Source organism: Rhinopithecus bieti, unplaced genomic scaffold (assembly GCF_001698545.2).
Source record: "Rhinopithecus bieti isolate Rb0 unplaced genomic scaffold, ASM169854v2 scaffold_50922, whole genome shotgun sequence".
Classification (NCBI taxonomy): Eukaryota; Metazoa; Chordata; class Mammalia; order Primates; family Cercopithecidae; genus Rhinopithecus; species Rhinopithecus bieti.
Window position 1 is genome coordinate 300,345 of NW_016820247.1, and position 25,467 is coordinate 325,811.

Genomic DNA, 25,467 nt, shown 5'->3' on the forward strand with positions numbered 1-25,467 from the left:
CCACTGGCAGTGTTGCCCGCTCATAACCCCTCACCCTCATTCCTTCATCTCCTCTCAGGACAGAATGATCAATCTTTTCAAGTGTCACCACAGAAATTTAAATTGGAACGCTTAGCGCCTTTGGAAATGTAGATTGCCATTCCAGTTCAAGTGTAGGTGAAGGTCATAAGCTGCTTCTGTAACTCCACTCTCTATATGTCTTTGGCCATCTAATAATTTAAAACCAATTTCTTTCCATTCAGATGGAGAGGCATTCCCACGACCTCTAACCAGCAAGCAGGATTTTACTACTAAATCACTTCTGCATTTAAAAATAAAAAATTACCATAACAAAACATGGATGCCATTTCAAGCCAAGCGTTGCTAAATTTTGACCTGGGTGCATTTGGGAGTGAAGACAGTAGGGAAAAAAAATAACTTTCTTCCAATAGGAAGCATTTTAGTTGCTTATTATGCAGATTTAGTGGTCATGAGAGCTTAAAAAAAAGGAAAAAGGATCAACAATCTGCATAATGGAAGCTATCCTCTGCTGTGAACTCTGAAAGGGATATATATGTAACAAGGGCAAACTTGCTGGCAACGCACTCAGGGGCATGTTCCTATAGACTACAATAGGAATGATGCCTGCTGGGGTTTTCCAGGGCCTTCTAATTCTGCCATTTACTAACTGCTGCCTCTACTCAGTTTACTTATTCACGGAAACAATACCCCGCCTTGTATGATTCAGGAAGGCTTTTGAGGAATGAATGAGCTAGATGCGAGCAGGACATTGAAAGTCCAAGATAATATTTAAGTCTCCTTTTACTTCATGCGCCATGTTTTTTTCAAAGCCAGAAGAGATGTAACTGAGGCTTGATGGTAAGTCACAGTTTACTGGCAGGATGTGGGGGGAGGTTTTTGGAGAAAAACAGAACAACATGTAGGAAAGCAGAGTAGACTCAAATAGCAGAGCAGGAAGGAAGCACAAGTGTTTGTTTAGACAGAGCAAGAGGAGAGATTGAAAAAGTAAACAGAATCTTGATCACTAGCAGCCTCCTTTATTTGTAAGGAAATTTCCTTTATCCTTAAGCGATAGGAGCCTACTAAGTGCTTCTAGAGAGTCAAATGAATAGATTAACATTTAAGAAAGTTCTTACTAGTGGTTTCTGGAGGACCAACTGAAGGGGGGTGATCTAGAGGTCAAGACATAAATCAGAAGCCAGAGCGTAGAAAAGAAATGATGAAATCCTAAACTAAGGCAGAGCCTGTCGTAATAGAGATCTGGAAGATGTTGAACGGAGAGAAGTTAATTAATGGTGGTTGTGCTGGGGAAAGAGAAAAGGTGAATTAAGAATAACTTTCAGGCCGGGCGCGGTGGCTCAAGCCTGTAATCCCAGGCACTTTGCGGAGGCCGAGACGGGCGGATCACGAGGGTCAAGGAGATCGAGACCCATTCCTGGCTAACACTGGAAAACCCGTCTCTACTAAAAATAACCAAAAAAAAAAATTCTAAGCCGGGCGAGGTGGCGGGCGCCTGTAAGTCCCAGCTTACTCGGGAAGCTGAGGCAGGAGAATGCGTAAACCCGAGAGGCGGAGCTTGCAGGGAGCAGAATCCGGCCACTGCAGTCCACCGGGCGACAGACGAGACTCGTCTAAAAAAAAAAAAAAAAAAAAAAAAAAAGAAAGAATAACTTTCAGATCTTCTGATGTTGGAAAATTGGATAGAAATTTGGTGCTTTGTTTTGTTTTGTTTTAATACTGTCTTTTCATAAATCTGTAAGAACATATCTAATTTCTATTTCAGTGGTCCCTTCATAGATACAATTTTCCTAAGATGTGTGAAGCCAAAGCACCACTGTGTACTTGTCATTTGTGTGAAGTTGTGAACCATCACAGCCTGATGTTTTATATATATGTCTATACAATTGACCCTTGAACAACATGAGTTTAAAGTATGCTAGTCCACTTATACCTGGATTTTCTTCTGCTTCTGCCACCCTCAAGCTAGCAAGACCAACCTGCCTCATCCTCCTCCTCCCCAGCCTTCTCAACATGAGGATGACAAGGATGAAAGCCGTTTTGAGAGACCACTTCCACTTAATGAATAATAAATATATTTTTCCTTTCTATTATTTTCTTTTAAATTATTTATTTATTTATTTATTTATTTATCTATTTATTTATTTTGAGACAGGGTCTCACTCTGTTCCCTGGGTTGGAGTGCAGGGATGCAATCATAGCTCATTGCAGCTTCAAACTCCTGGGCTCAAGCAATCCTCCCACCTCAGCCTCCTGAATAGCTAGGAAGACTATAGGCACATGCTACTGCACCTGGATAATTTTTAAATTTTTTGTATAGACAGTGATACAGTTTGGCTGTGTACCCATCCAAATCTTATCTTGAATTGTAGTTCCCATAATCCCCACCTGTTGTGGGAGGGACCTAGTGAGAGGTAATTAAATCATGGGGGTGGTTACCCCCATGCTTTTGTTCTTTTGATAGTGGTGAGTTCTCATGAGATCTGATGGTTTTATAAGGGGCTTCCCCCTTTGCTTGGCACTCATTCAATCTTTCTCCTGCCACCCTGTGAAGAGGTACCTTTTGCCATGATTGTAAGTTTCCTGAGGTCTCCCCAGCCATGCAAAAATGTGAGTCAATTAAACCTCTTTCCTTTATAAATTACCCAGTCTCAGGCTGTTCTCTATAGCAGTGTAAGAATGGACTAATACAGATGGAGCATCACTATGTTGACCAGCCTGGTCTCAAATTCCTGGTCTCAAGTGATCCTCCTTCCTCAGCCTCCCAAAGCATTGGGATTATAGGCATGAGCTACCAGACTCAGCCATAGGTTTCTTTTCCTTTCTTTCTTTCTTGCCTGCTTGCTTGCTTGCTTTTTTTCTTTCTTTCTTTCCTTCTTTCTTTTTTATTTAATAGAGATGAGGTTTTCCCATGTTGCCCCAGTTGGTCTTGAACTCCTGGGTTCAAACAATCTGCCCAACTCAGCCTCCCAAAGTGCTAAGATTACAGGTATAAGCCATTGTGCACAGCCAGCCATGCTTTTCTTAATAACATTTTATTTTCTCTAGTTTACTTTATTGTAAGAATACAGGAAACTAGACATACTATATACATATAGCATACAACATGTGTGTTGATTTGTATAAGTTTTGGGGGAGTCAAAAATTATACACAGATTTTTGACTTGGGGATGGGTTGGTGCCCCTAACTCCCACATTGTTCAGGGGTCAGCTGTATGTGTGTGCATTTGGCATTTGAAAATAATTTAAAAATAGAAGCATTTTATGCTGGCATGACATGATGTCTTGAATTTTCTTCAGAACGATCCAATGGGTTGCAAGACAGAAACATACATAGTCCCAAAATGAAATAAGATTAGTCATATGTGAATTGAAAATGGGTGCATGGGTGATAGCAATATACTGTCATCTCTACCTTTGTCTAGATTTTGAAATTTACATAGTAAAAACGTTTTAAAAATGAATAGAAAAGCAAATTAAATAGGTGCACAAGTTTCTAAAACCATTTCCAAGGGAATTTTGTTCAAAAGAAAAAGTAAGAGAATACCATTCTGGGAATGAGGTGGCAGTGGCAGTGCGGTTTTTGACCTTATGAATGCCCCCCAAAAAAAACATCAGAGCAACCAGGAGAGCAAAACCAAAGACAGAGAACTCCGAAATTACTATCGGTTATTCACGGGAAAACATCGTAGTGTATTCTGAGAATAACTGTAGAAACTTGAAGAGTGTTTTGCAGGTTTTATTGTCCAGATAACTGCACTGGGGTTGCTGGAAGATCTGAGGATGCCAGATCTGCCTGGGTGTTTGTGCCTATGAATTCTTGAAAGTAACAAACCAGACTGACTTTCCATGACAAAGCCCTACATGGAGGCGCAAATGCTGAGAATAGATTCCTAGTTGACTAGGGCAGGGACAATAGAGACAAAGGAAAGAGAAGATCCAGATAAAATCAGAGATGAACAGAGAATGAAAACCTCAGGCAGTTCACTGCCACGTTTTCAGTCTCTGTGAAAACAACAAAAGGAAGAGTTCTAGAGTCATGAGGTTAAAAATGTTATTCTGACTCCTTCATCCCTCTTAAATATGCAAAAATAGTCATTTGAATTAAAAATGAGCTAAAGAAAAGGATTGTATCAAATCTCAAACAAAGTGGGTATATTAGAAAAAGAGAAATAGGGCCAGGTGCGGTGGCTCGTGCCTGTAATCCCAGCACTATAGGAGGCTAAGGTGGGTGGATCACGGGGTCAGGAGATTGAGACCATCCTGTCTAGCACAGTGAAACCCCATCTCTACTAAAAATACAAAAACTTAGCTGGGTGTGGTGGTGGACACCTGTAGTCCCAGCTACTTGGGAGGCTGAGGCAGGAGAATGGCGTGAACCCGGGAGGCAGAGCTTGCAGTGAGCTGAGATGGCGCCACTGCACTCCAGCCTGGGTGACAAAGCGAGACTCCATCTCAAAAAAAAACAAAAACAAACAAACAAACAAAAAAACAGAAAAAGAGAAATAGGAGGAGATTAAATCCTTACATACTATGAAATAACACCAGAAATTCAAGCTCACACAACAGATGAAAACTTTAACCGAATATTTCAAAATATGCTAAACAAACATAAGGAAAACTACTATATGTGTTGATAAAACATAAAAATCAGAATTAAAAAAATAAAGTAAATAGAGCAAAGAAAAATTTAAATGAGATATGAAAAAACTAAAAAAGGTTTAGGGAAAAAATACATTTGAGAAATAAAGATGCCAGGTGTGGTGGCTCACACATGTAATCCTAGCACTTTGGGAAGCCGAGGCAGGCTGATCACTTGAGGTCAGGAGTTTGAGATTAGCCTGCCCAACATGGTGAAACCCTGTCTCTACCAAAAAATACATAAATTGACTGGGTGTGGTGGCACCTGCCTGTAGTCCCTGCTACTTGGGAGGCTGAGACAAGAGAATCTTCTGAGCCTGGGAGGCAGAGGTTGCAGTGAACCAAGATCATGCTACTGCACTCCAGCCTGGGCAACAGAGAAAGACTTTGCCTCAAAAAAAAAAAAAAAAAAAAAGAGAGAGAGAAATTAAGATAAACCAAACAAGGTATGACAATAAACACAACACAAAATGCTTAAGGGAAGTGAAAGTTGGAAAGGAGGAAACTTTTACATATCGAAGGAAATGAAAAAAGATAAAAAGGATTTGATAAAAAGTGAAGCTATAGAAGACAGTGAAAGAAGATCTAGCATGTTTGATAGGGAGAGGTCTCTGAAGAGGAAAACCAAAATAATTGAAAAGAACAAATACTAAAACTTAAAATGCAATAAAACTTTCCTTAGGGAGAATTTGAAACTACTTGTTGGATTGACCCCTGCTTATATGAAATAATAGCCCAGAACTTACAATGCCAAGACTTAGTCTGATAAAACTATAGCTTTTTTTTTTTTTCGAGATGGAGTCTTGCCCTGTTGACCAGGCTGGAGTGCAGTGGTACGATCTAAGCTCATTGCAACCTCTGCCTCCCGGGTCCAAGCAATTCTTCTCTCTCAGCCTCCCTAATAGCTGTGATCAGAGACATGCACCGCCATGCCTGAGTACTTTTTTTTTTTTTGTATTTTTTAGTAGAAATGGGGTTTCACCGTGTTGCCCAGGCTGGTCTCGAACTCCTGAGCTCAGGTAATCCTTCTGCCTCAGCCTCCGAAAGTGCTAGGATTACAGATGTGAGCCACCATGCCTGGCCAAAACTATAGCTTAAAAAAAAAAAAAAAAAAAAAGAAAAGAAAACAAAAAGTCCTTTAGACTTCAGAAAATATCATACTACGGTTGAGCCTTGAACCATATGGGGTTAGGGGCAAATCTGTGATAACTTTTGTCTCCCTGAAAAATTAACTATAAATACCTTACTGTTGACTGGAAGCTTTAGCTCGCTGCTCTTCCTTTTTTTTTTTTTTAAGACAAGGTCGTACTCTGTGACCCAGGCTGGAGTACAGGGACGTAATCACGGCTCATGGCAGCCTCAACCTCCTGGGCTCAAGTGATCCTCCAACCCCAGCTTCTTGAGTTGCTGGGACAACAGGCATGTGTCACCACACCCAGTTAATGTTTTTGTTTTTGTTGTAGAGACAGAGTTTCACTATGTTGCTCAGGCTGGTCCTGGGCTCAAGTGATCTGCCTGCTTTAGCCTCCCAAAGTGTTGGAACTATAGGTGTGAACCACCATGTGTGACCTGTTTTATGTACTATATACTGTATTGTCACAATAACGTAAGCTAGAGGAAAGAAAATGCTCTTAAGAAAATCATGAGGAAGAGAAAATATATTTACTATTCATTAAGTGGAAGTGGATCATCATAAAGGCCTTCATCCTTGCTGTCTTCATGTTGAGAAGGCTGAGGAGGAGGAGGGTTTGGTCTTGCTGTCTCAGGGTTGGCAGAGGCAGAAAATGTGGAAGAGGTGAAAGAGGATGTAGGAGAGCAAGCACACTGGATATAAAAAAAAAAGGCCTGTAGCCCGGGTGTGGTGGCTCACACCTGGGTGGCTCCCAGCACTTTGGGAGGCCGATCACCTGAGTTCAGGAGTTCAAGACCAGCCTCACCAACATGGTGAAACCCCATCTCTACTAAAAATATAAAAATTAACTGGGCATGGTTACGGGCCCCTGTAATCCCAGCTACTAGGGAGGCTGATGCAGGAGAATCGCTTGAACCTGGGAGGTGGAGGTTGCAGTGAGCCAAGATCACGCCATTGCACTCCAGCCTGGGCAATGAGAGTGAAACTTCGTCTCAAAAAAACAAAAAGCCTATAAATGAACCAGTGTAGGTCAAACCCCTGTTGTTCAAGGATCAACTATGCTTCAAAAGAAAAGACATACAAATTGACAATCGATCTTGAGTTAGCACTACTTTATGCAAGAAGACAGTGAAGTGTCATTTTTAGTACACTCCAGAAAAGAAAAGGTGAGCTGAGTGTTTTTACATTAAAACTGAATTTCCAGTGCAACAGCGTTCCCATGAATCTTTCCTCACGAATCTACTGCAGAACTAACTCCAGACAACCAAAACAACCAGAGAAACAGTGATGGAAGGATAGTGAAATATAGCTCAGGTTGTGAGCCTGGCCCCTACATTCCAGGAAATCTCTACAATTTTGTATCAGACCACAAACTTCTGTCTTATTTCAAGCAACGAATTGTCGGCTTTAGTGGATCTGATATTTCTATTTTAGATGCAGACAACTGAACCGACCCTCAACAGATTTCTACAGAAATACATTCCTGGAAGATTCAGGACATGTTTTAAAGTATGAAAACAATATTTTAGTTACCTGTATTATCTATTGCTATCTAATAAGTTATCTCCAAAACATAGTAACTTAAAATAACAAATAGTTTCTGTGCTCAGCAATCTGGGAGCAGCTTATCTGGGTGGTTCTAGCTCAGAGTCTCTCATGATGCTGAAGACATGCTGTCATCCAGGCCACAAGTCGTCTCAAGGCTTGACTGGGGCTGAAACCCCTCTTACGAAGTTCACCCACATGGTTGTTGGCAGCCTCAGTTCTTCCATACGGGCCTCTCCACATACAGCCTGAGTGGCCTGCAGGGCCCCTGGTGTGGCCGCTGCTTTCCCCAGAGCTATGATCCAAAAGAAAAGCAATAGTTCAAGATATAAGTTTTTATTTTAAAAAATTCATATAAATGGACTAATACAGTTCAAACCTGTGTTGTTCAAGAATCAACTGTGCTTACAATGAAAAGAAACACAGATTGACATTTGATTTTGAGTTAGCACGACTTTATGCATGAAATCTTTTTGTAACATAATCTTAGAAGTTACATACTATCACTTCTGACATATCCTATTTGTCCAACAGACCACCACCCATCATGAGAAAGGTCAGAAGGGTGTCAAACCAGGAAACAGGCACCACTGAAGGCTATTTTGGAGGTCAGAGATGTAAATATCTCAAAGTCCTGCAATGGAAACGGCAGACATCTGAGTTCAAACCAAGACCTATCTGACTCCAGAAACTGTTCTCTTTGTAATATATTCAAACCAAGACAGAATGTGGATTATGATCTTTTTAGATCTAGATCATTCTCTTATAATAAAGCTACAAGAAAAATAGAACTAATTTTTCTTAAGAGTCGCATATCTATACTTTTAACAGGTGAGTGGGTCTTACCTTTCAAGTGATTCTGAATGTCCACAAACAACTTCAGTGTGCAACCCAGCAGCTTAGCTGCCGGTCACTTTCAAGTAGAGAAACTCACATTTTTCATGCATGTGATTTACACCTACTTGTTTTTAGTAAGAAAGAATCAAATGGTCTGGGTAACAGGAACCCACACTAAACCTTAAGACAGAAGTTCTCAACCTTTTATGTGGATACATTTCATTATATAATATGAAAAAAAAAAAAACCCACATTCCTTAAGATACTCCAGCAATCTCAATAGAAAAGTCTTAACTGTTGGGGAGCTGTCAAGTTTATAGTGCCAAATACAAGTTTTTCAAAATTCTAATTTTCACTTGAAAGCTTGAATTTTATTATTGACAATAGTCAATCAGTTGTTTTCTCTGAAGTGGTGGACTCACTTTCGTCATTAAAAAAAAATAAGTTGGTTGGATACAGTGGCTCACGTCTGTCATCCCAGCACTTTGGGAGTCCAAGGCAGCAGGATCACTTGAGCTCAGGAGTTTGAGACCAGCCTGGGCAACTTAGTGAGGCCTTGTATCTACTAAAATAAATAAATAAATAATAATACTCAAAAAGCTTAGCTGGGCATGGTGGTGCACACCTGTAGTCCCAGCTACCCAGGAGGCTGAGGTGGGAGAATTGCTTGACACTAGGAGGACGAGGCCGCAGTGAGGTGAGATCACACCACTGCACTCCAACCTGGGTGACAGAGTGAGACTTTGCCTGTAAATAAAAAAAAAAAAAAAAAGTTTACCAAATATCCAAAACTGAAAAACTAGTCATTCTTCTGGAAAGTATTATGTTCCATGAAAAAAGCAATTAATTCGGTTTACACTAAAACAAAAAAAGTGCTTTTTCTTGAGACAATTATTCTCCTTTGCTATGCTGCAGAAGTGCTTTATTTCTATTTTCCACTTCTTCACCTAGAATATTAATTAGACACTACTCAAAGGACAAGAATTTACAAAAATTTTAAAAGTTTTACTGCCTTATCAAGGATTGGTATGTTTCTGTGGGTTTGTTTGACTGCAAGTGCGTGCAGGGTGAAAAACACAATGACTGCTAGTTCAGTTTGGCATCACTGCTTTGATTCATGTTAAGGTTCCAGCAGTTTTACCCACCATTGCTTTTGTACCATCAATGTAAATGTCAATACAAATAATAAAGCAAATAGGTTAGTATTAGTGTGAAAATAATAATAATGCTTATGGAAAGTTTTGGCCATGCAGACTTTCTTGCAAGTGTCTTGAGAAATACTCCTTTAAATTATTATAATTATTAGTATTAATTATTACTAATTATTACTTCTGATGATTTTTTTTTTTTTTTGAGACGGAGTCTTGCTCTGTTGCCCAGGCTGGAGTGTGGTGGTGCAATCTCAGCTCACTGCAACCTCTGCCTCCCAGATTCGAGTGATTCTCCTGCCTCAGCCTCCCGAGTTGCTAGGATTACAGGCACACGCCACCATGCCTGGCTAATTTTTGTATTTTTAGTAGAGATGGGGTTTCAGCATGTTGGTCAGGCTGGTCTCGAACTCCTGACCTCGTGAGCCACTGTGCCTGGCCCTTTTGATTATTTTTAAACTTTCACTTGACATTTTGTTTGTTTTTGAGACAGGGTCTCACTCTCTTGCCTAGCCTGGAGTACAGTGGTGTGATCAGAGCTCACTGCAGCCTCAAACTCCTGGGCTCAAGGGATCCTCCCACCTTGGCCTCCAGAATAGCTGGGACTACAGGCACACACCACCATGGCTGGCTAATTTTTAAAATATTTTTATAGAGACAGGGTCTCACTATGTTGCCTAGGCTGATCTTGAACTGCTGGACCCACCTCAGCCTCCCAAAGTGCCAGGATTTTATTAGCCAGTGTGTCCGTTCAGGTACTTGACTTTTTAAGGACTTCTGAGACATTTTTCTTAAATCTGTGCTCTGATTTCCTGCCCTGGGCTCACATTTTCCACCCCCTTTCCTGATACTTACCCCAACCACATCCTAGGCAGGTGCTAAGCAGACCATGCCAGTTCTCTGCATGCTCAGTCCGTGGGTAAGGAAATGGCGGAAGCCCCTGCTTCGGGTGTGCCCTGCATTGTCAGCATCTCCCATGGCAGAGGAGGTGAAGTCAGTCATGGCTTGAACACAGCCACCATGCCGCTAGTCCTAGCCCATGAGATGATCTGCTTCCCGAGAAATTGTAACCCATCCTACTTTGCTATCTCTTACAGATTTATGCTGTTACAATATGTTTGTATACTATATGCATCTCGCCATGCATGTTTTAGAAAAATATGTAACAATTTGATTCTTAGGAAAAGTTATTCTATACTAAAATCCAACTTTATAAAGCAGATTAAATTTAAAAAATTTTTTTATTTCCATAGGTTTTTGGGGAACAGGTGGTATTTTGTTACACGAGTAAGTTCTTTAGTGGTGATTTGTGAGATTTTGATGCACCCACCACCCAAACAGTATACACCGAACCTGACTTGTAGTCTTTTGTCCCTCACCCGCTTCCTGCTTTCCCTCCTGAGTCCCCAAAGTCTATTGTGTCATTCTTGTCATTCTTATGCCTTTGCATCCTCATAGTTTGGCTCTCCCTTATGAGTGAAAACATACAATGTTTGGCTTTCCATTCCTGAGTTACTTCACTTAGAATAATAGTCTCCAATCCCATCCAGGTTGCTGCTAATGCCATTAATTCATTCATTTTTATGGATGAGTAGTATTCCATGGTGTGTGTGTGTGTGTGTGTGTGTGTGTGTGTGTGTGTGTATATCACAGTTTCCTTATCCATTCATTGATTGATGGGCATTTGAGCTGGTTCCACATTTTTGCAACTGCGAATTGTGCTGCTATAAACATGTGTGTACAAGTATCTTTTTCATATAATGACTTCTTTTCCTCTGGGTAGATACCCAGTAGTGGGATTGCTGGATCAAATGGTGGTTCTAATTTTGGTTTGGTTTTTTTGTTTGTTTTTGTTTTTTGATGGAGTCTCACCATGTCGCCCAGACTGGAATCCAGTGGTGCGATCTCAGCTCACTGCAAGCTCTGCCTCCCGCATTCACGCCATTCTCCTGCCTCAGCCTCCCAAGTAGCTGGGACTACAGGCGCCCGCCACCATGCCCAGCTAATTTTTTTGTATTTTTAGTAGAGATGGGGTTTCACCGTGTTAGCTAGGATGGTCTTGATCTCCTGACTTCGTGATCCACCCACCTCGGCCTCCCAAAGTGCTGGGATTACAGGTATGAGCCACTGCATCTGGTCTACTTTTAGTTTTTTAAGGAATCTCCACACTGTTTTCCATAGCGGTTGTACTATGGAAGTGGTTTACATAGTGGTTTACATTCCCAACAGCAGTGTAGAAGTTTTCCCTGTTTACCGCATCCATGTCAACATCTATTATTTTTTTATTATGGCCATTCTTGTAGGAGTAAGGTGGTATTGCATTGTGGTTTTGATTTGCATTTCCCTGATCAGTGATGTTGAGCATTTTTTCACATGTTTCTTGGCCATTTGTATATCTTCTTTTGAGAATTGTCTAATCATGTCCTTAGCCCACTTTTTGATGGGATTTTTTGTTTTTTCTTGCTAATTTGTTTGAGTTCCTTGTAGATTCTGGATATTAGTCCTTTGTCAGGTGTATAGATTGTGAAGAATTTCTCCCACGTCTGTTTACTCTGCTGACTGTTCCTTTTGCACAACAAAAGCTTTTTAGTTTAATTAGGTCCCAGCAATTTATCTTTGTTTTTATTGCATTTGCTTTTGGGTTCTTGGTCATAAAATCCTTGCCTAACCCAATGTGTACAAGGGTTTTTTCTGATTTTATCTTCTATAATTTTTATAGTTTCAGGTCTTAGATTTAAGTCCTTAATCCATCTTGAGTTGATTTTTGTATAAGGTGAGAGATGAGGATCCAGTTTCATTCTCCTACATACAAAGCAGATTTGATTTGAGATTGTGAACTCAGCAGAGCATTTCCCGAGGAGGAAGAAATGCTGAGAGTCTTACGAGACACCTAAAGCACCATAGGTCAGCTTCCAATGATCTCACCCATGACTTGCTAGGGAAACAGCAGGCAGGATTGTTATCTAGAAGAGTTTTTCTTTCTCTATCATTTTTGTTAATGGAGAATATGTCAATAAATTGGCAGATGATATTAAAACATAGGTAGACATTATGAACCATAAACCATGGACATGTTGAACTTACAAATCAATCAAGGAAAAGTCTACATTATCCTGGATATGCTGAGAATAAATGCCCAAGAGTTCAACTTCTGGGTTGTGTAGTAATTTTAATTTTATAGTGATACTTGAGTTTATATTAATATAAATATAGTACAGTACATCTATAACTTTATAGTACTGTTGAATTTTATAGGAATTTGCCAAAATGCTTTCCAAAGCAGCTGTACCATTTTACATTCCTACCAGCAATTTGAGTGATCCTATTACCCCACACCCTTTCCCGCATTTGGTATTTTTAATTTTAGCCGTTCCGATAAGTACATGAAAAACAGTTTTTTTGGCTGGGCACGGTGGCTCACGCCTGTAATCCTAGCACTTTGGGAGGCCGAGGTGGCCGGATCACTAGGTCAGGAGATAGAGACCATCCTGGCTAACACAGTAAAACCCCATCTCTACTAAAAATACAAAAAATTAGCCAGGCATGGTAGTGGGCACCTGTAGTCCCAGCTACTCGGGAGGCTGAGGCCAGAGAATGGTGTGAACCCGGGAGGCGGAGCTTGCAGTGAGCCTAGATCGCGCCACTGCACTCCAGCCCAGGCAACAGAGCAAGACTCTGTCTCAAAAAAAAAAAAAAGGCGGGGGGGAGTTTCATGGGTATCCCTTGGCGCTGCACCTGGGCATAGCTGCACTCATGAACTTGAGATTTTGCTCTTAGCAACCTAGTGGCTCGGTAATGACCTGTTATGAACTGAATTGTAGTCTCCCAAAATCCATGTGTTGAAGCTCTAACTCCCAATGTGATTGTATTTGGAGACAGGGCCTTCAAAGAGGTAACTAAGGTTAAGCGAAGTCACAGGGCAGAGGCTTAAACCAACAGGACCGGTGTCCTTATAAGAAGTGGAAGACACCATGGATGCACATTCGGAGGAAAGACGCTGTGAGGACACAGTGAGCCGGAAGCCATCTGCAAGTCAGAGAGAACAAATCTGGGAGGGAGACCTCAGGAAAGAACAAAACTGCCAGCACCTTCATCTTGGACCCCTGCCTCCAGCACTGTGGGAACAACATTTCTATTGTTTAAAACACCCAAGCTGTGGCCACTCTAGCAAACCAATACAAGGAACATAAAAGAAAGAGAGCAATCCAAAATCAACTCATGGAGTCTTTGCTTTCTAATCCCTAATGCTGCCTGTCCCCTCCCACTGCTGGCCTCCAGGTCACTAGTGTCCAGCGTGCACACCAGTACACAGGGGCTATGTCTCCTGGGGGTGCCCACTAGACTCCTGGCTCTCTCCCTGCGCCTTCACAGAGCTCTGTAGCCAATGATCACTAACATCCCCCTCACGGCAGATGTCCATGCAGTGTGTTCCCTGTTTTCCTGATGATGCTTTGGGTTGTCAAAATCAATAATGCTTTTACAGAACAAAATAAGGAACTGGAATTTGCTACATTTGTATTTAAATTCTTCCCCAGGGCAAAAGGTTCCCAGCCTTTTGGCACCAGGTACTGGTTTCGTGGAAGCCAGTTTTTCCATGGACCAGGCAGGGGGATGGTTTTGGAATAATTCAAGCACATTACATTTATTGTGCACTTTATTTCTGTTATTATTACATTGTAATACATAATGAAATAATCATACAACTCACCGTAGTGTAGAATCAGCGGGAGCCCTGAGCCTGTTTTGCTGCAAATAGATGGTCCCATCTGGGGGTGATCAGAGGCAGTGACAGATCATCAGACATTAGATTCCCATCAGGAGCACGCAACCTAGATCCCTCCCATGCACAGTTCACAATAGGGTTCGTGCTTCTATGAGAATCTAATGCCGCCGCTGGTCTGACAGGAGACGGAGCTTGAGCGGTAATGCCAGCGATGGGGATCAGCTGTAAATACAGATGAGCTTCCCTTGCTCACCCGCCCTTCAGCCCCTGCCTGTGGCCCTGTACCAGTCTGTGGCTCAGCGGTTGGGAACCATGCCCTAGGGTTCACACATTCCGAAGAGGTGATTTGGAGACTCCACTTTAGTAATAGAAGGAAGCCCTCCTGCCATGCCAGCCTGACCAGGACCAGGCTACAGGAATTGCACATCTAGGGAAATTTATTGGGTGCATGGCCACAGAAGGAGATGCCACAGGGCTAAGCTGTGGTGAAAGCGAGTTTGCCTCAGAGCACTTTTCTCACAGTTGAAAATTGACTTTGTCCTCACCAGGAAAAAAAAAAAAAGTTCAAACCTCACGCAGACTTTCTGTCACATTTTTTTAAAAAGCATAGAAGCCCATCTCCTCTCTTGGGAACTTCTGGACGGGGATTGCTATCCCGCTTCATATATACACGTCACAGGAAAAGTAAGCAGGACAAAAACAACTGGAATCCTTCACATTCTTGTATCTGAAAGAGTTCTCAGAAGAGAAATAATCTCTTCTCAGGAGATGGACAGTTTATTTTCAGAGATAAAAGTTTGCTGCTATGTAGAAATAAGCCAGGGAAAACGGTTTGCAATATCTTTAAAAGGGCTAGAATATTTTCCAAATGCCTTCTGATTTCTTGACATCAGAAATGTTTAAATTTTTTTTTTTAGTTGCAAAACTGCCCTGTGTGCATTTACTGTTCCCTTTTTTTGCTTTGAATCTCTGTCTTCTTACCCTTTCCTCACTGTATTTACATACAAACTTCCTCGCCTGGGACAGAAACACGGGCATCGTCTTCACACTTCTGTGTCACATGGAACAGATGGACTCTTCTTTCTGCACGGCCAAGAACTTCTCAGTGGAAAAACCACAGTCTGGCCTCAAAAGTTAATCATTTAATTTTGTGAGATAGTGACCATTACCTTGAGCAATTGTTTTAAGGTGGGGAGGGGCAAAAGCTTATTTTGTTCTTGGGATGGAAATGAACATTCTCCCAGGCTTTTGTGCAGAGAGTGATAGGATGAGAACCTGAGTAAGAAAAGACACTCATGAGCCTGAGATAAGTTGTAAATGGGGGTTGAAGAAGCACCTAAAGATGTGGCAATAGAGGATTCTGAATAAGCAGGAGGATGGGAATGGATGCATTTTAAAATTTCAACTAGGAGAATCACCCTTCAATGAAGTGTGGAACGTCACAGAAGAATACCAAAAGCGGAACTGTTTTTTTAGGGCAGGGTGGGTGGTGATGGTGAGGGCGGTGGGAGAGCAGGGAAAGAAGGAAGGGGGAAGGAGAGAAAAAAACTCTTTTATGGTAGAAATCAGCTTACACATATTGAAGACAGAATAAAGCACCACAATGGTTAATGTGTTTTATTTATTTATATCCCACGTTGTTTCAAAAACACATCCAAGGTGTGGGGTGAAAATCATCAGAAGCTCACTGAAGCACAAATTCCACATTGTGCCTGTCACAACAGGGTGGAGTCTTCCTGTCTGGGTGGACAGAGCTTGATTTAGACATGGTGAAGCCACGCCAGCATTTCAAGGCTGGAGGGTGGTGTTTGCTCTTCAAAGAATATCCTGCATTCACGTGACCTCCAGCAGGGAAGGTGTCCTTCATCAATGTGGATTGCAAAGGAGCAACCTCTGGGTGAGCCCCAAGGAAGGAAGGAGACCCTCCCTTAGAGCCATTTGTGAAAGATTAGCTCAGAAAGTCAAGGCTTTGAATGCGTGAAGTGGATACATTTGGGTTTCCTTTCTGGGTCTGGAGGAGAAATGAATTTAAAGCATTTATAAGTAGTTTGTCTCTAATAGTGATATTTATATAAATCCACAGATAAATTGCTTCCTCATGAGCTGACTGGGTAAAATGAAATTTCAAATACGGGTTCATGTTGAGCCATTGCACTCACTAAGTAGAGATTCTCTGGTTTGGGGGAACTCTGATGATCGCACACTCTGGGAGTAAAAAGAAACAGTTATTTAAATATCTTAGGTGCAATCATATGTGACTGACCTTAAAGGACGCTGGAAATCAATGAGGTAAACCACTCTGAGCTCAAACCAGGTAAACTCAGTGTAGCAATCATGGGCAAGATTATGTAGTTACATCTTCAAGTAATTAAGTAAGAGCATCTGGTACCTATCCCCATCTGAGAATGAAAGGATACAATCTTTCGCTGTTATCAAAAGCCTCCAATCTATGAGTGACATTAACTGTTATTAATGGGAAATTCACTTCCCAAAGAGTAGAGTTGTCCTGCTTCAGGAGGGGTCTGCTCCAAACCACGGATATGAACTATTGTGTTGCTTTTTTTTTTTTTGCTTTTGAGTATTTGCTTATTATTTCACCATTTAATTGTTCTTTCTTATCCTTTCCCTTCCCTCATTTTCCTTGCTGTTCTTCCACCTCCTTTAACACTATTATTTTCATGTTTCTTCCCATATCTATATTTGGTTATTTTTCATTATTTATTTATTTAGAGACAGAATCTTGCTCTGTTGCCCAGGCTGGAGTGCAGTGGTGCGATCTCGGCTCACTACAACCTCTGCCTCCCGGGTTCAAGCAATTCTTGTGCCTCAGCCTCCCAAGTAGCTGGGATTACAGGTGCATGCCACCACATCTGGCTGATTTTTGTATTTTCCGTAGAGATGGGGTTTCCCTAGGTTGGCCAGGCTGGTCTGGAATTTCTGACCTCAGCCTCCCAAAGTGCTGGGATTAGGCATGAACCACCGTGCCCAGCCTTCTTGCTTATATTATGATGGAGCGAGAATCTGTAGTGAACAACTTCTGCTCCTGCCTCCCGGGTCAGTGAGGGCCTGCTGGGGAGGGCGCAGTGGAACACCAGGCGAGCAGTCTCTCCTCTCCTCAGGAAAGTAAATGGAAGAAAGGACAGAAGTGCCGCAGTTCGCCCATGAGCAGGCTGGTGGCTTTCATTCTACCGGTCCTCCAGCTTTTGAGGTGAATTTTGAAAGTACCGATTCCACATTGTCAGTGTCCTTCTCTGGGCCTAGTTTTGCATGTGAGCAAATAATTTAAATTTTGCAGGGCTGTGGCTTAACCCCTTTCCCACTCACATTTCCTATTTGACTCTTCCCATTCTATTTGTTGGCATTTGCTTGGCTATTTTGATTCTTCTACATTTTCCGTCGTTTGAAAAGCTCTAAAATCTAACCAGCTGATCCAACATTATACAAATTCTATTATTTAAGGATATCCTTGAAGGATACAGTGCTAGAAATAGCTTAGTTAGACGTAGTGCCTGCACTCAATGATTTGCAACCTTTACAATGACACAAAAGGATGAAGCAGATGGCTGGGAGCCGTGGCTCACGCCTGTAATCCCAGCACTTTGGAAGGCTGAGGTGGGCGGATCACGAAGTCAAGAGATCAAGACCATCTTGGTCAACATGGTGAAACCCCGTCTCTACTAAAAATGCAAAAATTAGCTGGGCGTGGTGACACGTGCCTGTAGTCCCAGCTGCTCGGGAGGCTGAGGCAAGAGAATCACTTGAACCCGGGAGGCAGAGGTTGCAGTGAGCCAAGATCGCACCATTGCACTCCAGCCTGGGCGACAGAGCGAGACTCTGTCCCAAAAAAAAAAAAAAAAAAAAAAAAAAAAAATCAGATGTTTTGGAAAATGCAGTGAATACATTGTGTGGACTCACCAGTACTGTAATTGTACCTGAAGAGGGTAGAATGCCCCCTTCCTCAACCACATCCAGAGCCTTACCTTATGGATGTATTAACAGAAGGTACAATGGAAACAGTGTGGAACTTTGAATCCCGTGGACAAGAAATTTTTTGAATCAGTTTTAAAAATTAACATTTTCTGCAACTTCCTTATCTTTGTCAATGTTACTTTGTTTTTTTTTTTTTTTTTTCCTGAGACAAGTTCTTGCTCTCTTACCCAGGCTGAAGTGCAGTGGTACGATCATAGCTCACTGCAGCCTGGAACTGCTGGGCTCAGGTGATCCTACTACCTCAGCCTCCCAAGTTGCTGGGACATATTGGCACATGCTACCAAGCTTTAATAATTTTTTTTTTTTTTTTTTTTTTAAGACAGGGTCTCCCTATGTTGCCCAGGCTGGTCTTGAATTCCTGGGCTCAAGCGATCCTCCCACCTTGGCTTCCCAGTGTTGGCATTACAGGTATGAGTCATGGTACCCAGCCTATTCTCTTTATCTTAGGCATTCAGAGTAGGATCTTGAACATTTTAAAAATTTTGGCTTAACTTTTAGGTTTCTTATATGCTATTAGACACCAAATTCTATTGATTTTTTTCCTTTGAATGGCCTTTGAAACTATACTTTCCAGGGCTTTGCTAGCTCAGACCTGGGATGATAGCAGGTTTTCCAGCTAGCTACCTTCCCCCACCTCACCCTCCATCCTGCCTGGTCCTGACTAATCAAGTCATCCTTTCCTACCATTGTCTCATCAAAAGATTCTGCCAATTCTTTCTCCTTTCCTTCTTTTTTTTTTTTTTTTTTTTTTTTTTTTTTGAGACAGAGTCTCGCTCTGTCACCCAGGCTGGAGTGCAGTGGCCGGATCTCAGCTCACTGCAAGCTCCGCCTCCCGGGTTCACGCCATTCTCCTGCCTCAGCCTCCCAGGTAGCTGGGACTACAGGCGCCACCACCTCGCCCGGCTAGTTTTTTGTAGTTTTAGTAGAGACGGGGTTTCACCGTGTTAGCCAGGATGGTCTCGATCTCCTGACCTCGCGATCCGCCCGTCTCGGCCTCCCAAAGTGCTGGGATTACAGGCTTGAGCCACCGCGCCCGGCTCCTTCCTTCTTTTTACAAGCATTTATTAATCCCCTAAAATGAACAATCTCTAAACATTTTTTGTGCTAATCTCACGCTCCCTACTTATCCCAACCAATTTCTCAGTATATTCCAATCATAATGTCCCATCTAATGAGGCATGACTCCTGTGTCCCACAGCCATGCCAATAGCCCTGCCTCTTGCTTTCGTTCACATCTTCAAATGATACTTGAAGCTATAGCTGAAGTCTTGTCTCTTCTTATGGACACTTCAGTCTTCATTGACCTTTCACTCCACTGAACTTCTGTAGTCACACCAAACTGAACTCTTTAAACAGTCTTTTATCATTTGCTCCTTTTGATTAATCTGAAACCCTTGCTAGTCTTGTTATAAGTCATTTATTTCACTTCTGAATATTCACCAGTCTGAGCAGTTATAGATGCCCCTTCACACATGCATTTTGTCTGATTTTTGAGTCTCCAAATTTACCTGTGTAATTGAGGTCCTTTAGGTTGTTTGATATATTCATTTATTAAACACCTTGGCATTATCCCAGGCACTGTTTCTAGATGCTGAGAACAGAGTGGTTATTTAGAAAGGATACACAAAAAATAGCTCTCCATCCTGGCCTCATGAAGAGCAACAACATTCAGAGCCAAGCTTCAGGGAGTTGTTCTAAGACTGGACATTTTATTCAGGTGCGATGACAGATCATTTGGTTGTTCCATAAGACGTGTCTAAGTTTTTAACAGGATTCCTGCCTTTGATGAATTGCTTTCTTGACCTCATGGGCTCCTTCTTGTTTATGATTTCTGCATCCTCATTGCTTCTCTTAGTCAGTTTCTGCATACTCACTTCTTTGGTGCATCTTTTGTTTTGTTTTTTTTTTTTTTGCCCTTTCATAGGGATTCCCCAAAGAGAATGTGATAAGGTTGTTAGTTGTTGGCTGGTCAAGGCGCTCATTCCAGGACCCTCTTACAGACTGCTGGTGAGCCTACATTGGCAACTCTTGGATCAGGCACCTCCTTCAATCCAGCTGTGATCAAGAATGGAGGGATCACTCTGCAGGTTTTTCCATGTAGGGCCTGAGACACTTCTCTAAAATAAGAAAGTATAACTTGAAGGTGCCTTGGTTTACTTTAGTAAAATCTGTAAATATCTAGCATCTAGAAAAATGCTTGGACCACAGTAAATTAGCTCACTACACTGTATCTAGAAGCATTGTACATATACATATTTTCATCTTAATACCAAATGTGACACTCACATGGTCCTAAAACCAATTTTATAGTCCCATTTGGTGAAAAAAAAGTTTCAATCTATATAAAGAAAACCTCACGTATTCTGAGATATTATTACTTCATTCGTCCCCATCTGACCACAATGCATTTAGCAAAGTCATACAATATTATTATTAAATGTTTCTTTTCTGAGACAAGAGTCTTGCCCTGTCACCCAGGCTGGAGTGCAGTGGCAGGATCATAGATCACTGCAGCCTTTAACTCCTGGGCTTAAGTCATCCTCCTACTTTAGCCTCCTGAGTAGCTAGGACTACAGGTGCACACCCTTACAAGTGGCTATATTTTTTACTTTTTGTAGAGATAGGGTCTTGTTTTGTTGCCCGGGCTGGTTCTTTAATTCCTGGCATCAAGCAGTCCTCTTGCCTCAACCTCCCATAATGCTGAGATTACAGGTATGACCCGCTGTTCCTGGCCAAAAGTTTCTTAAATTCTATTAAACTAGCTTTTATTTTTGAGGTGTTGAACACTCTGAACTAAATTTATTTCATTTTCATTCTTTATAAAACTGGTCATTTGACTCAATTTATTTCAGATATTTTACTCTAGGCTTAGACATTTTTCCCTGGATTGCCCATGAAATAAAGCCTTCTCTGGCATTTCTTAACCTTGCATGGAATGTTGTGATTGCCTCTATAAGTTTTTCTGGTACATAGCTATGGCATAATAGAAACTAGTTTGCCTTGTACTTGGCTAAAATGTGAATCTTTAAAAAAATGCATCTCAGGCCAGGCATGGTGGCTTACGCTTGTAATCCCAGCTCTTTGGGAGGCCAAGGCGGGTGGATCACTTGAGGTCAGGAGTTCAAGACCAGCCTGGCCAACATGGTGAAATCCCGTCTCTACTAAAAATACAAAAGTTAGCCAGGTGTGGTGGTGCACGCCTGTAGTCCCAGTTACTTGGGAGGATGAGGCAGGAGAATCACTTGAACCCAGGAGGTGGAGCTGAGATTGCACCACTGCACTCCAGCCTGGATAACAGAGTGAGACTCTGTCTCAAAAAAAAAAAAGTGCAATTCGTGAATTATTTTTCAGTTCCAGTCAATATTGTTGTCTTACTCTCAAATAGGTAAATTCTCATTCACTTTAAAATCTTTCTTGAAAGTGTCATGTTGGCCTCAGCTGCAGTTTGCCTTACATATTTCCATCTTATTACCCCTTTCAACAACCTCTGCTGATATTACACCCTTAGTGAATCTTTATAAAATCACTTACCTCTGCAATCAACAACTTGACCCCTCAGTTGCTGCATTATCTTTTCTAGGCAAGCTTTTTTTTTTTTTTTTTAAAGAATGCTGGTATCATGGGATAAAGCACTCAAGAGAGTTTCCTATTTTTCTTTGGTATGAATGTAGTGCACTGACGTTGACAGGCAGAGACCAAAAGGCGTGTTGATACATGCATCCTCAGAAGCTTGCATTATTCAAGAATATTTAGGAATATTATCAGTGAACTAAAGGTAAAAGACATTAAGTCATAGATGAGCATAACATCTACACCTCCCAAAGCAGAGAAATAGATTGAAGCTGAGAAAAACATTCTGAGGACTTCAACCTGTATATACAAAAACACAGATCCAGGTCTGTGTGGCCTCTTTGATTAGGGTGGAGAGTATCAGACCTTCACCAAAACCTTCTACAATATCCCTAAAACTTGGCAAAGTTCTATTATTAACATAACATAGATTAAACTCTGTCCCTGCAAACTGTTACACTTGGCAAATACTTATTTCTTGAAACCCTTAAGTGGAGACCAGTCTTGTGCTACACAGAGGTATCCTAAAATGTAAGTCTAATAAAACCTAAAAGGATAACAAACCATGGCCTATTTGTCACTGTCTCATATTTTTAGCAGAACACAAACAGTGATGATAAAGAAGTTATTTTCCAAAACATCAGATTCTTAGTATTTTTTTTTAAAAGCTTAAGAAAATTAAGCTTTCCTAGTGACAGTTTAGGAAAGTCCCTGAGGAATGGGTTTTAAAGTGAAAACACAACATAGGTGAGCATGTAACAACATACACAAACATGCAAGTTCTTCATTTTTTAAAAGGTGTGGTTGAATGGTAAATAAATAAATTGCCCGACTCTTTTGGTGTCCAGGTTTTCAAAATTTCCTCAGCGAAACAGCTGGTACAAATGCCTTGGAAAGACCTTGAAGCCTGGCCCTGGCCATTTTCCTGTTAGCTTCTGGAGGGACCTTCTTCCCGCTCCGCTTCAGACTCCCTCGCATTTTCCAGTGTTTGGTGCCTTGGCTTCCGGTTGCTTCTACTCCGACTTCTGAGGCTTCTCAGTGGCTGATGGATAATACTTTTAGTTATGCCTGCTTGAGGAAAAGAAATGAGTCACTCATTTAAAAATGTGCTTAAGCAGGCTGCTATTTAACTGGCTTTTACCTTTTAAAATTAAGTGCTCTTCTGATAGACTAAAGTATTATTCAGACACGAGACATCAGCACTCATATCAATATTGTGTACTAATTAGAAGTCCAGAATCACTAGCTAAATTGTACTCTTCACTTAATGATCGTGACCTTGAATGTCAGTTTAAGTTCTCTGAGGTCCTGTCTCTCAGTATGTATACCAGGAACCAAAATATCATGTACCATAAAGATTATCGCTGGAAACGGTTGAGAAGAGACAAATGTTATGCAAATATATTGTGACAGCATCTTCATTTTCAAGAAACACTGAATTCTGAAAGTGGTTTGGTTGGTGCTAACATTAATGATATTAATTGCTTTGATCAACAGAGATCTGCCTAAAATAAATAGGCTATTGGGCAGTTTCCAATAACCCAGAGGCTAAATCTCTTCAGCCGAAGGACTTGCTTCTGCAGGAGACTAAAGGCTTCTATTCCACTTTAATAATAAAAAGCATGCATGATTCATTAAGAATATAGGCAAGGCTTTACGTTATATTTATTTATTTTCCAGCTTGTACAAACTGGATGTAGAAGCATAAACATAGTACATTTCTACCATCTTCAACAAAAATATAACCAATATGTACAATTATTGTATTAAAAATACAAAAGGGATACAGACTCCACCAATGTCTTTCTAAAAGACATACAGGTACAAGTAGTATCAAAAGTATGAGGAAATCACCAGTTAATTGTACATTCTGCACTTGACATCACAGAGCGAACTGAGATTAGCAGTCCTATGTTCTACAATTACTTAATGCTTAGATAACATTTGTGCAACTTGTGGTAGAGCTAGATTTCTGTCTTTCTATATGCACATGAGGTCCATAGCCTATATAATAGAACTGGCAAATAATGCATATTACATGTAAAATTACAAATGCATAATTGACAATGTAATATATAAGTAGACAAATGCCATGATACAGAAGAGAATTATTAAATAAAGCACTGACATTTTTTGATACAGTGAAAAAACACTGCAATTCCACTTTTAAAATTTGAAGCTATTTACGTTTATCTACTGATCAATATGATCAGCTGAATTTAATGGAAAAAAAATCCAAGACCAGCAGTTCCTCACATTTGAGTACTACTCAGATTGGCAGCCTTCACTTTTCCAGAGTCTGTGCAAAAACAACACAAAAATAGAGTGGAGGGGTCATTTCAGTCATTAAAGGGTTAATAGCAGCTGTGAGCAGATGGTTGCTACACTTAGGCCTTCTCTATATGCAGCGTCCATAAAGCCACTGGGAGGTTAGTCTTTGGTGACTAACCTGCCTTGCAAAGGCTGGCATATCTAACCAGGTTTTTGATCTTTTATCACATTTAAAGGCTTGTTTATTCCCTAATGCCAATTCAATAAAGGGAGGCTGTCTTGAAAGAGCAGTATAAACAGCTGGCAGTAGCTCCAACATCCCAAGCTGCTTTCACTGCAATGCTATCCAGTTATAAATGTTTCTCTTAAAAAAAAAAGAAAAAAAGAAAAGAAAACAAAACCTAAACCTCTAAATTAACAAAAATCAAAGAAATATAACTTAAAAATGGGGTTTGCCATCCATCTCAATGGAGCAGGACACATCCGCCAATGACACCGTCCTGCCTCCATAAGGCTCAGACAAGACACAAGGGTCCTAGTTCCCTCCCCTGGCCATGTGCAAACAGTTTTACAGAAGAACCCCATCCACTGGGGAAGGAGCAGATGAGGTGTCTTGGTAGTAATTGGCTAACATTTCATACTTCCAGGATAGGGCACTTCGCGGGTGAGACCAGAAGGACATGGGAAGCCAGGGTCACAAGCCAGGTTTTCCTGTCTTCTTGGTGTGGCCACACCCTGTCCGGCATATTTGGTTTTTGAGAAACCAGGCTGGCAACCCTACTTAAGGTTTAAAATAATACTGTAATCATTAAATGGATATACATTTACTCTCTGAACAAAATCTCTAAACTCATTTTTTTTTTTTTAAAGGAGGACATTGTAAACAAGTGGACAAGCACTGTACTCAAAGGATTTCATTGTTTTTCTTTGTCTTCCTTGGTGAGTTAAAGGCCCCAAGTAGTTCAATGGCTAGCTTTTCTCATTATCCCAATGAGATCAAGTGCTAGGACTGGATTGAAATCTAAAAGGAAGATTAAAAAAAATCCTTCCAGGCATTGAGAAGTGCAGCCAGAGTGAATCATCTTGTTGGGATGATCTTGGAATTTGGAATGATACTGTGTGATGTGGCAGGCAGCAACAGTGGGAGCTCGAAGATTGCTGCACTGTGCATTTCAAGCAACAAAGTCTGAAAAGTGCCAGGGCAATTTCTTCACAGTATTTCACATGCAAAGGGGAAAGGAAGAAGGGAGAAGAAGCCCCATGCTGCTTTTAAGGCAGGGAAGGAGGCAAACTGGTCCACCATCCTCAGAATATGAGTTCCAAGGCTCCAATGCTCGGGACATCTTCCTGTGCTCTCCCTTCAGGTGGCTCGCTCTGGATCCAGAAAAGCCTGTGCCTCAAACAGCAGAAACTTGTTCATCTTCTGCAAATACAGCAGGGAAGAAAAAGAAATCAATGAGCAAGCAAGTAATTTCTTGTGCTATAGAGAATATATTCACTGATGTGCTAAATAAAATATCATATTCTTTTAGTAGAGCTCACTTAGAATCCTTGTCTTTTTTCCTAAGCAATGATGAACAACAATAAAAGGT

At 41.2% G+C, this 25,467-nt stretch overlaps 1 protein-coding gene across 1 annotated transcript in view; it reads right to left on the reverse strand.

The window, feature by feature from the left end:
* Positions 1-23,245: 23,245 nt before the first annotated feature.
* Positions 23,246-25,467, reverse strand: part of LOC108520366 (rap guanine nucleotide exchange factor 2-like) — a 95,153-nt gene continuing 92,931 nt past the window's right edge. Inside the window, 1 exon segment of the mRNA XM_017859705.1 lies at positions 23,246-25,298. Within this exon segment, the coding sequence (XP_017715194.1) occupies positions 25,273-25,298 (26 nt within the window). The 3' untranslated portion in view covers positions 23,246-25,272.